The sequence below is a fragment of the Siniperca chuatsi genome, linkage group LG13 (assembly GCF_020085105.1).
Source record: "Siniperca chuatsi isolate FFG_IHB_CAS linkage group LG13, ASM2008510v1, whole genome shotgun sequence".
NCBI lineage: Eukaryota > Metazoa > Chordata > Actinopteri > Centrarchiformes > Sinipercidae > Siniperca > Siniperca chuatsi.
In genome coordinates, this window is record NC_058054.1 from 16,575,694 (window position 1) to 16,587,843 (window position 12,150).

At 42.4% G+C, this 12,150-nt stretch overlaps 1 protein-coding gene across 8 annotated transcripts in view; it reads left to right on the plus strand.

Annotated features, from left to right (window-relative positions):
* kcnab1b (potassium voltage-gated channel subfamily A regulatory beta subunit 1b) overlaps positions 1–12,150 on the plus strand; it is a 43,547-nt gene that overhangs the window by 4,127 nt on the left and 27,270 nt on the right. The window contains exons 2-3 of one of the 8 annotated variants that reach the window (XM_044219290.1): positions 4,585–4,664; positions 5,502–6,058. The exons of 3 other annotated variants lie outside the window; for them this stretch is intronic. In XM_044219290.1, coding sequence (XP_044075225.1) covers positions 5,844–6,058 — 215 coding nt within the window. In that variant the 5' untranslated portion in view covers positions 4,585–4,664; positions 5,502–5,843. Of the gene's footprint in view, positions 1–4,165; positions 4,665–5,501; positions 6,059–12,150 lie in introns of those variants that run through there. 4 more of the 8 variants (XM_044219289.1, XM_044219291.1, XM_044219295.1 and 1 more) reach the window with 4 other exon arrangements.

The following is a 12,150-nucleotide window of genomic DNA, read 5'->3' on the forward strand; positions in this document are numbered from 1 at the left end:
TCACTAGGCATCTGTAGGGGTTGTCACAATAAAGATGTCAGCATTCATCAGTGTCACCACATGCAGTGGTTTCAAAATAAGATGAGGTCATGGCAGGATCTGGCCTGATAATGATGTTAATGGTGATAATGGGAAATGTCATAATGGTAGTGGGGAAAATTATGATGATAATGGGAATAGTAGTTGTGGGGCAATGATGAGGATGATGTGATAATATAAGTAAGTAGATGACAAAATTGATGGTCTTGATGCTGTTTTTGAAGGGTGGTTTTGGTGATGATGACCTTGCATTTTCAGTGAAGTCATATTGTCCCCTCCTGTCAGATTTCGAGTCAAGCTTCTTCATCAGTATTTTATGCATGTTTGCTGGCCCGGAGTGAAATTTGTAGCGCTTGATAATTGTGACCGTTATGTCTACACGGAGTCAGTAGAGCCCTATTAAGGCAGATTAAACAACCAGTTCTTCCTTTGTGGTGTTGTACGCGCAGTGCATCACAATGACTTGCGCTCCCTGTCTAATCTGCAGCATAGGGGAAAGACTATGGACTTGGAGTGAGGGAGAGTGCCGTGTGAAATGGTGATTTAGAGAGAAGAGATGGAAAAAGGGGGTGAGAGAAATTTGATACTAGATGTGAGCAAAAAGGGGAAGGCTGAGGAAAATTTGTAGAGAAAGAAGTGATCAAACAGCGAGAGAGTGGGACTGCTGCAGAAGTGACGTCACAGACAGCTTGGAAAGGTTTCCCATTTTATTATCTCTCATTTTCTGTTTACAGGGCTGTAATTATGTGACATGGAATCTAATGTTGCTGAGAGCTTTATTTAGATAGCAGTGGCTATTATGGGTAAAGAAAATCACTGTTCTCTGTATAAATAGATGTACTATTTTGGAGGAACACAAGCAGTGCTGTCATGCTATGCTGACAGATGTTCCACACTGTGGGAAATCCAGGGTTAGGTTAGAGGTATTTATCACTCTCCAAAGTGCTGTGTCATGGTCGCTCATCTAGGCCTATTTCAACATGTGCGTATTCACCGTATGGAGGTTTGTGTCTTAGCAGCAAAGTTTCAGAACTCTATTATAGGTTCTTGAGCAATTAAAGCAGAGTGGTTTGCCTCAGGGTAACAGCGTTATTGCCTGTTGGGGATTCCAGCCAAGAACGTAACAGTTCTAGTTGACGCTTTTGACTGACACACTTTTAAATGGGATCGACGGGAGGAAGTTGTAGCCTTGGAGGTGCTGGTGACATTAGAGGGATGTTTGCAACTGTGTCCAACGGCGCAGTTACCTCTCCAGAACGTTGCAGAACAACATGATCAAGCCAAAACAGGGTTTGCTGGCAGGCAAAGAGGCTATAGAAGATGCAGAAATGACAGCACAGCAGAGCTTAAGTTGCTGTTTTTAATTTTTTTTAAAAGGTTGTGTGATTTAAAGGAGCACTCCACTGATTTTACACATCAAGATCAGTTTACTTGTCAGAGGCAGTGCTTCTCGGCCTGTGAAAACAGTTGTATAATATCTTTTGTGGCTCTAGAGGGAGCTTTTCAAAGTCTACAAAAAATTTGGGGAATGTAGGATCCAGTATTTTTGGATCTTGAACCATACTAGGGATTAAAAGGCAGGATATCTTGGCCTCTGTTGATTGAAGCTTTACCATTTAAAAAAAAAGTCATGATTTAGTCTCAAATGTCGCAAATGTTTGCATCAACTCCTGAATCAAAAGGAAATAGGTAAATAGGTACTGTTTAATCTCTGAAGGTCATGTGCCAAAAAGTTTTTGTAGCATTACACTGCATTAAAGTCTATAGTGTTGTATTAGAAGCACTTGAAAAGACAGTAAAAAGGTATAACCTCAACTCAGATACATTACATTTCATCACACAACATATAGTTTTTCAACATAAAAAACTTTGTCCTTCACCCTCCGCGGGTGGTCTCATCCTTTCAAGCTCGGGTCCTCTACCAGACGCCTGGGAGCTTGAGGGTTCTGCGCAGTAGTTTGCTGTTCCTAGTACTGCACTTTTCTGGACCGAGATGTCTGGTGTTCTTCCAGGGATCTGCTGTAGCCACTCCTCCAGTTTGGGGGTCACTGTCCTGAGTGCTCTGATGACCACGGGCACCACTGTCGCCTTCACCTTCCAGGCCTTATCCAGCTCTTCTCTGAGCCCTTGGTATTTCTATAGTTTCTCATGTTCCTTTCTCCTGATGTTACCCTCACTTGGTATTGCCACGTCAACCACAACGGCTTTCCTCTGCTGTTTGTCAACCACCACGATGTCAGGGTGGTTCGCCATTACCATTCTGTTAGTCTGAATATGGAAGTCCCACTGGATCTTGGCTTGGTCATTCTCTACCATCTTTGGAGGTGTTTCCCACTTTGACCTTGGGGTTTCCAGTCCATACTCAGTGCAGATGTTCCTGTACACTATGCCAGCCACTTGGTTATGGCGCTCCATGTATGCTTTCCCTGCCAGCATCTTACAGCCTGTAGTTATGTGCTGGATTGTCTCAGGGGCCTCTTTGCACAGCCTACACCTTGGGTCTTGTCTGGTGTGGTAGATCTGGGCCTCTATTGCTCTGGTGCTCAGGGCCTGCTCCTGTGCAGCCATGATGAGTGCCTCTGTGCTGTCCTTTAGTCCGGCCCGCTCTAGCCATTGGTAGGATTTCTTGATATCAGCCACTTCAGTTATGTTCTGGTGGTACATCCCATCTAGGGGTTTGTCCTCCAATGATGGTCCCTCCTCCAGCACCTCTTCCTCTGTTCCCCATTGCCTGAGACATTCCCTGAGCACGTCATCTGTTGGGGTCTTATCTTTGATGTACTTGTGGATCTTGGATGTTTCATCCTGGATAGTGGCTCTCACACTCACTAGTCCACGGCCACCATCCTTACGGCTAGTGTACAGTCTCAGGGTGCTGGATTTGGGATGGAACCCTCCATGCATGGTGAGGAGCTTTCGTGTCTTAATGTCTGTGGTCTGTATCTCTTCCTTTGGCCACCTTATTATTCCTGCAGGGTATCTGATCACTGGCAGGGCGTAGCTGTTTATTGCCTGGGACTTGTTCTTTCCATTGAGCTGACTTCTTAGGACTTGCCTTACTCGTTGGAGGTATTTGGCAGTTGCTGTTTTCCTTGTTACCTCTTCGAGGTTGCCATTTGCCTGTAGTATTCCAAGGTACTTGTAACCATCCTCAATGTCTGCTATTGTTCCTTCTGGGAGTGAGACCCCTTCTGTGTGGACTACCTTCCCTCTCTTTGTCACCATTCAACTACACTTCTCAAGCCCGAATGACATCCCAATGTCAGAGCTGTAGATCCTGGTGGTGTGAATCAGTGAGTCGATGTCCCGCTCGCTCTTAGCGTATAGACAGAGACAGAGCATCTCCTTGGTATATGCCACACACACACACATACATATATGTATATATATATATATATATATATATATATAAGAATCTGAACAACCATCTTCTTGAGCAACCTCACCCCCCCAGCTGTTCCTACTGACCCAAAAGCCAAACTCGGCATCAAAAATGATGGCCCTGCAGAACAAATTTGTACGAGTGTCTACTGTTATCACATACATCACAAGGATATAAATAAAACTGTGTTGTCCTCGAGGTTCTTGGATGTTCAATGAACCATGAAATCCCGAATTGTCACATTACTGCTCAGTGGGGGAGGAAAGATAAGACGCTGCACTGCCTGAACACTGGTTTATGCTTTATTTCACTGTGCCACTTACAGTAACATCTGCTCTGAGATGTCAGTGTAGGCCTCCTTTGGTTCTTCTTGGAGACTGTAACGAACTATAGCATGTCATTTCTCATGGTACAAAACATGAATTGCTGTTATGCTATTTGTACAGGGGTCATAGATTGCAGTTTAAAGAGGGCATGCACTGTACTGGCAGACAGAAGCAAGTAAAATGCCTCATAAGTCGTCACCACTGAAGTTAAGCGTGTCTGTGACGTTCACATGTAGATTACTGTAATCAACCATCAAATGCCACCTTAACATCCTGCCTGAAGTGGATTTCTTTAAGTAAATGAACACACACACATCAACTCAGCACCCTTGATTTCCATTCAGAATATACCTGTATGTCTCTTCTCTCTCTCTCTCTCTCTCTCTCTCTCTCTCTGAGTGTGTGGCGCCATAGTGAAAAACACTGCAGTTCTTTCAGCCAGTCAGTCAGAGCCAGTAGCCTATACACACTGTCTCTCTCCCTCATTCAGCGCCTGGCTCGCTCTCTCTACACTCAGCACGCGCTTCCCTTCGCCTCCTCACTGCATCTGTCCTCTTCTCTCTGAAGTGAGGTACCATGCATCCTCCTTTCTCCTCCTCTCCGCTTGTCCGTTACCATTCCAGGGTCCCTTTATCAAACAGAGCATTCTTGCTGCCAAGCCGGGGACTATAAAAGCTGTGTTACTTGCTCGAGGACTTTGGAGACGGGACAAGGCAGTTTGCCGGGTCTGAGGACAGCTTCTGGAAACACTGCTGCTGCTGCTGCTGCTTCTGTTGGGATGCGGCTCTTTGCGGGACCTCTGCTTGATGTGTTACACCGCTTGATTTTCTCTCAAAGTTGCAGGAGGGCACACATCAATCAAGAATCTCAAACTGCCTCATCCTTGTTTCTCAGAGAAGGCTGACAACTCACTGTGTGTAAGAACACTTGTATCTAATTGTGTGTGTGTGTGTGTGTGTGTGTGTGTGTGTGTGTGTGTGTGTTGTAAGTGGAAGCAAATGCAGCTGTTTGCTAGAGAAGATTTATGAGTGTAGAGTATTTATTTGCAAGCGTTTGCTTTTCTGTGAAAGCATGACCTTATTTTTAAGAAGGGAGCGAGAGTGTGTCTGTGATTATGTGTGTACATGTGTATACAGTGTTGAAAGCTCAGTGTGGTGGTGCAGTGTTACTCTCCTCACTCCAGGTGTTTTGACTAAAAGGCTTAGCCGCGGTTGGAGGGTGAGAAAGACATCCCAGACACACACAACTCCTGGTTGACTGACAAAACCTCCTAAAGAACCCTAAAGAAAAACGCATTAGAGATGGACCTTGTAAACAGAAATAGACTAATCAGAAATAAGCAAGACACTGAACTTGATTTGGAAACAGAAAAGTGCACAATACTTTATATAGGATGAGGTGAGGAAGATAATACAGGACAGAGATAGGGATAGGGATAGAAAGACAAAAAAAACTAGGACAGATTTGCTCTCATTCTTCATATTTTCATGTCGAAGCAGTCTAGAGATGTGCGCAGAAGACGTTAAATTAGAGAAAACCGCAAGGAAAAAGAGGTTTCACAATTTTTTCTTAAGTCAGTCTTCTTTCTGGTTTAGTAGGACTCGTCACACCTTTAACCCTCACCACTCTAACCCTCCGCCACAACACACGCTCTCAAGTGCTCTTCTCAATTGGGCGACTCTTTCAGTGACTCATTTAGTACCTCTTCTTCTTCATTCTTCTCCCTTCATCTCCATCCTCTCTCATATTTTCAGGTGGAGTCAGACCAGCACGGGATCCCCGTCTCAACTCCTCACACACTGACCAGGACTGCACCGCTGCTATGTCCGATCTTGATGTAACATCAGCTTGAGATTCTTCTCCCTAAAGAAACTGAACAATCTCACGCTCCCATCATTCCTGCCTGTGATTTCCATATGAGGTTCAGCAGCACCAGGCAGAACTGGCCTAGACCACCGACTTTCAACTTCACATAAGAACAACAAGGACAAAATCTAAGTTCAACAGACAGAAAAAAAGACTGTTAAGTTAAGGCCTACCAACCAACCAAAGCCTTGTTTGTCTTGGAGCAGCTCTAGTGGCCTTTGCCAACAGCCATGCAGGTGTCCTTTGCATGTACGGACCACGGGCTGAAGGCCCCGCGTAACGGTGAGCACAGCAAGCAGAACGCCACCAGCCCCAACACAGCCAGCCAGGCCCGCGCCCGCTTCCGCACCGTGGCCCTGATAGCTCGCAGCCTGGGCTCCTTCACCCACCGCTACCACCACAACCTCAAAGAGTCCACCGCCAAGCTCACTGGCATGAAGTACCGGTACGTAGACTGATGGTGGAGACTGTGTGAGAGAGTAGAGTGAGGAAGAGGAGGAGGTGTTGTTGGGTTTAGTTAGTTTAGTTTTTTCTGCTTTGCCCAGTGTATGCTGTGAAAAGATCTGAATTTGAGGGAAAGTAAATGAATAAACGAATATGAATGACAACACAATGTAACATGGGAGAAAATGGTAGAAAAACAAGATACCTAAAATGAAAAGAGAGACAAGATAAATTAAAAGAGCCCTGATGAAGAAATATGAGCAGTGACAGGTGATGAGTGGGATGGTGTGTGTGAGTGTGTCTGTTTGTTTGTGTCAAGATACAATACAGACATTTTTGTCAAACTCTCTATAATTTTTTCCACAATTAATAGTGTGTGTAGCGAGCTAGGATCTGGGACAGTTTAGGATGTTTGGAGTGCTTAGAGTTTCAGATATGAACATGTGAATTTAATCACTTACAAGTGCAATCTGAAGAGAGAGACAAGATATTTTGGTGTGGTAGTGACATAAAAATACAGAGAAGATAATGTTCTTCAGGCACACAGAAGTTACATTGAATGCTTTTTTTTAGTCGGGCAAATTGGTTTAAAGCGTAGACCGGTTTCGACCACACAGCGTCTTCATCATGGCTGAAATAGTAAAAGCAGATTGATTGATTGATAGACACTGGAAATAAACATTATTCCATCACATAATGCAATGACCAACAAATACAAAGGAAACACCTGTCACAAAGATATTACCATGCTAAGATCATGAAAATATGATAATTAAATGAACCATAATAACCATACAAATCATTTCACACTATTTTCTGCAGTCCCACATACAAATAAGATAAAAATACAAATTTGAGATTCTGACATTGGAGCTGACCAAAAAAGTGGTGCTGAACAGCTGTTCCAGCTGTTTGTACTGACAAGATCCACCTATAAAGAGCTGGTTTGAAGAGTTTGGTGGCAAATGTGGGAGCACAAGTGATGCTGCAGTACAGTATGTATACCATAAGGTACAGTATGGGGAAATAAAACTAAAAGCTGATTTATTGTAGACAAGAACAATCAGGATGTCCTGGAAAAGAAACACGTATAATATGATAAGAATAATATTATTATCTGTAGGAGTAGTAAAACAATTAATGAAATAAATAGAAGTAATATTACCAATAAAATAGATAAAATCCAATAAAATATATAACTGACAATATGGTGAAGGGCACTCCACATATAGCATCTACAGCACAACACCTCACTGTATCAAAGCTGAGGTTGATCTTTAAGGTCTCTCATGAGCTTGTTCAATACCACCAGCCTCCGTTTCACAGGACACAGTGCCGCATACAGTTCTCAATAACTGGCCGCGACCGTACAGTACATTCTGGAATGTGTGACAGTAAAGCTGTGCAGTAGAGCTCTCCATGTGCGTCTGTGTGGGAGTTGTAACAAGGCTGGGCCAAGTAAACAATGCTCTCTTATCTCGGTGAGTGGGCTCTTAACCCAGACCGCAGCAGCAAAATAGTCGCTTTCACCTCGCACTGTTAACTCACCGGAGAGGGTGACATCATCGCTTACGGATCAAGAGAGACACAGATAGAGACTGATAGAAAGAGGGGATGATGGGAAGGGATGGTGTTAGGAAGAAGAACTGAAAGAAAGAAAGAGAACAAAAAAGACAGAATTAGAGACTGAATGAAAAAGAATTGGGGCACGTGGGTCAGTTCACAGAAAAGAGGCAATTAGCAGAATCTCAGCAGGTTGAATGTGGAGCAGCTAAATGTGACAAGTGTCTGCTTGTCACACAATCTCATCTCGTTTCCATAACAACATTGAAATGGCCAACTTCAATCTGTTCCCAGCACCAAACAAGCCTGGTGACTCCGTCGTGCTAACTGGTTCAGCATTTACAAAAGATTTTTTTCCATTAATCGAGAAGATAAGATTTTTGAAAAATCTACTGTGTTTTTCAACTCCATCATTTCTCACCTTTTTTTTTAAGTTACAGATACAACCAACAAAGAAGCCACATTTTTGCCATTTTCACATTTTTTCCATTCACATTTTTTTCTTTCACATTGCTTCTGTTTTCCATAGAGAGGAAATGATACAAAAATGTTGCGGTACTGATGCAGGAGTAATGCATGGCTTCTTAAATTTGTTTGTTGTTTATTTTGGGTTGTAACATGAAGATTTGCTCATCCTTGTAGCTCCTTCTAAAAACAGGTGGATGATATTAGCGGTAAAGCTTCCTCCAAGCCTTCAGCAAATCCCCTATTTTCACCACAGAGAAGCAAATATTGGATGAAAAATCTCATCTGTCACATCCCCTCTCTGCTCTGCTTTGGACGCCATCTGACAGGGAATCTCTTTCTCTTGAGGTGAAGCCAAGTCCGCAACTAAATCTGTGTTGTGCAAAATCTTTGAAGTCGTCTCTGTGCGATGACAAATGAGCACTTTTTCACAGAGACAAGAGAGTGTGTGTGTTTGTGGGCATGTGCATTGGCACATTGCATTACATACATGAGTGCCTGTATGTGCCTGTATGTGCATTTGTGCGTTGAGGCTCCACACTAGGAACATCTGAAGACGTAGAAAGTTGAAGCAGAAGACGTAGTGTGCAGGGCGAGCGTAAACTGTGGTGGTGTAGTTCTAATTGTGGTCTCCCCTAGTTCTGTGACCTCTTAAAATAATATACAAATCCACAAATAGCACACATACAGGCCAAAATATCTGATGTAACAAAACATGCTATTGTTGTTGGCTTCACAAATTGTTCAGATTACTTCTGGTTCCTGGTATGGAGCTCCTGATTGCCTGGATTGAAGTTCATAATGGTCATTAGGCAGCAGAAGGCCTTTTGACAGTTCAGAAGGTTTGGGGAAGATTGCACTTGGTTGGTTGGTTAAGAGCTGCGCTGCAGATGGGCATGCAAAAATCCCTTCTGTTGCTTCCTTCGGATGCAGGCTTATCAGTGACCAGCAGAGAGAAAGGCACCCTCTGTTGTGTATACATCTGTGTGTCCAAAGTGTGAGTAATGTATAAAGCAATCATTTAAAGTGGGGGTTTTTGTGTGCACAGAATAGCCAGAAAATGCGGTACATTTCAAGATATTCCACACTTACACGCAGTTGAGCTGAATGAAAGTTCTGGAGGAAACTGTAGGAGTTTCCGTCCCATTTGTTTGTGTGAAGCAGCCCCAGAGCGAATGTCATTCTTGCATTCATGGATGACTCTGCTGTGCCTCTAGCTTGATCCTTTTAATTAAAAATCTTTTCCTCTTTTGAGCCTCTCTATTTTATAAACCAATGGGCTATCAGACCTGAAAGCAAAAATTGGTGTAATTGAGTTTTGCTTAACACTATCATTTCTCCTGAGTCACCTAAATCATTGATAGCGGAGGATGGATTTCTGCTCAGATCTCATGAGTTTTAAAAAATTAAAAATTACTAATGATATGCAGTATAGTATTATCAATTGGAAAGTATTTTGTTGTTATTGTATGTTAAGGTGTTTAATCAGCTCTGTCAAGGACACTTTCATTACAATAGTTTGGTGAGGGAATACACTGCAGATTCTTTTTACATATTTTGCAGGAAGTCAGCAAGAAATTTACTTTTTACTTTGTAACACAAATCATTCAGTGTGTTTAGATAAGGTGTATGGAGTCTTGTGTGACTGAAGATTACACATAAGGCTGCAGTTTTTAACAGCCATAGTGAGGACTGATGCAAACTCTGTCTGCTTGTCCCAGAAAGATAACATATATTCTGCTGCTGTGGCACTTGTCAGGGTGCACCATAAATCATAATATGCTTTGTTGTTGCTCTCTGTGCGTTTATGTTTGTGTTTTGCAATGAACTTTGAGTTTGTGTGTGCCTGTGTGTGCATATGTTACATACGTGTGTGTGTGTGTGTGTGTTTGCATGACTTCATGCATGTCTGCACTCATAGATCCCATCATGCTGCTTTAGCTCGGAGACACAATGTTTGGCATTGTGTATCCAGCTCTCTGAGTTGCCCAATTTTCATCTTACATCAAAAGCCTTCATCACCCTTCAATAAGATAGATATTTTATGTTCGAGCATCATTTACTTCAGTTTTGGTTTTGGCCTCTCTGTTGTGATTTGTAGTTCTAATATGTGAGCCAGGGTGTTGCACAACAGGAGCTCTGAAGCATGGAGCTCCACTCAGTCTGCCTAAAGACCAAACAAGCCCCCAAGGATAAGAACCGCCCAATCTCTCAGTTAAACAGCTAGGATGTTTGCATGGACTTTGCATTTTAATTAAAGGTCATAACATAAATGGTTTTCTGTAAGCATAATGGTTTTATAATAGTGTTGACTTGCAAATGCAATTTTGTCTTGTCTAAACAGACTAATCACAAAGATAATTGGAGGTGATAAAACCGACAGAAAGCACTGCTGCATGTGTATAACAGTAATACTAATCACTGTATATTGCAAAGCCATGCTTGTTGGCAGGGCTGAACAAGGCAAAACATCAAATAATCAGACAAACCTTACCCTTGAAATCTATCTGAGCCATCCTCACTTGTCTTTATTATTATTGTACATTTGTCAAATGTCACTGAAAACACAAAGTGACCTTACAGAAATGCTGTGAGGTCAACAGAAAGCCTGTTTGCTTTAGAAATTAGGGTTTGGCAAGGTACTGCATCGATTATTTAGCATTTGTAATATTGTACAACTTGTTTTCAAACCATAGGATCATAATTAACTATATATATATATAATAACAATTTTGTCCGATTTATTTCAGAATCATTTCTAAAATCCTTGACAAGGCAGCTTAAAATGTTTCACTTTGACTTCTTCATTTCGATGCATACCAGTGTACAGAAACTACACCTAAAAAGATACTGTGACATAGTTTCTGTCAGTACTACATGAAGGTTTTCCAGTTATCAAATGAATTTTTTTCCCCCCACATTGCTAAGCTCTCTCTGAAATCGTTCTGAATCAACCACTTCAGATCTGCCCACATGTTTTTCAATACAGGATCAACCCACAGGCCACTAACTTCCATCATGTGTCCCAGCCTGAAATACAGTTATTCTGTGTGAGATTCTCTACCCATCAGTCACTTGGGTTTTCTCATGTGATGTTTAAATTACAGTTTGGAAAAGAAATCCCCAAGGGTTTTGAATAGCCTTCCACAACACATTGAAAATACATGTGTGTACATGCAAAAGAGCAGTTTATACTGCATAAAAATGAAAAAACTTTAAACAATGTGGACTTTGGCCCTGTGGAAAAACAGAGCAGAAAGTCTTGTCCAGACTCTGGCTCGTTATTGCACACACACTCACACACGCACACACCATACAAACATGCGCATTGTGCAGGCGCTGTAGGGAGCTGGCTGTCATTTCCTATTTCCCATTTTGTGTCATATAGAATGCTTTATCTGTAGAGGGTGTTTGATCTGCTTAGACTTGGGGCTTGGACTTGCAACTCTGCAAGCCTCAGTCTGTTGCTCTTGGTTTCTCTCTCTCTCTTCTCTCTGTCTCTCTTTATAGCACTCTTTCTCCTTCTCTTCTCCATCCTTTTCCCTTCTTCTGTCATTGGTGAAGATTCGACCATAAGGCCTGTAGGCTTCATCAGTGATTTTTTTTCCCCCCCCAGCAACTCTGCTGCAGCCTGTCTTTCAAACTTAATCTATTCATTTTTTCCCTCAAAGTGCTTGATTTAACTTCCCTACTTTCTTCCCACCCACACAGGCCCTGGCTTTGATATATTTAGAATATGACCCGTCTTTCTCCCCTGCACTGAATTATTTTGATAACAACGTTATGTTTGCCATCAGGAGAGCGGTGGGAACCGAGGAGGTGGGTGTTGTCTAATCCCTCTGCCCATGAACGTTGGCTTGTGTGGGTTTGCTTAGTCTACATTAATCCCCAGTGAGTGAGGAGTTTTGTCTGTTTACTCACAACCTTGACAAAAGTGTTAGCTGACAAATATTGATTTGAACATTCCAATATCAGGAAATAAATCAGAAAGTCCCTGGTGTGACTTGAGCACCATTTAAGTGCTTCCCAGGAAGAAAACATCCTCCCACAATAAGAGGTCATTCC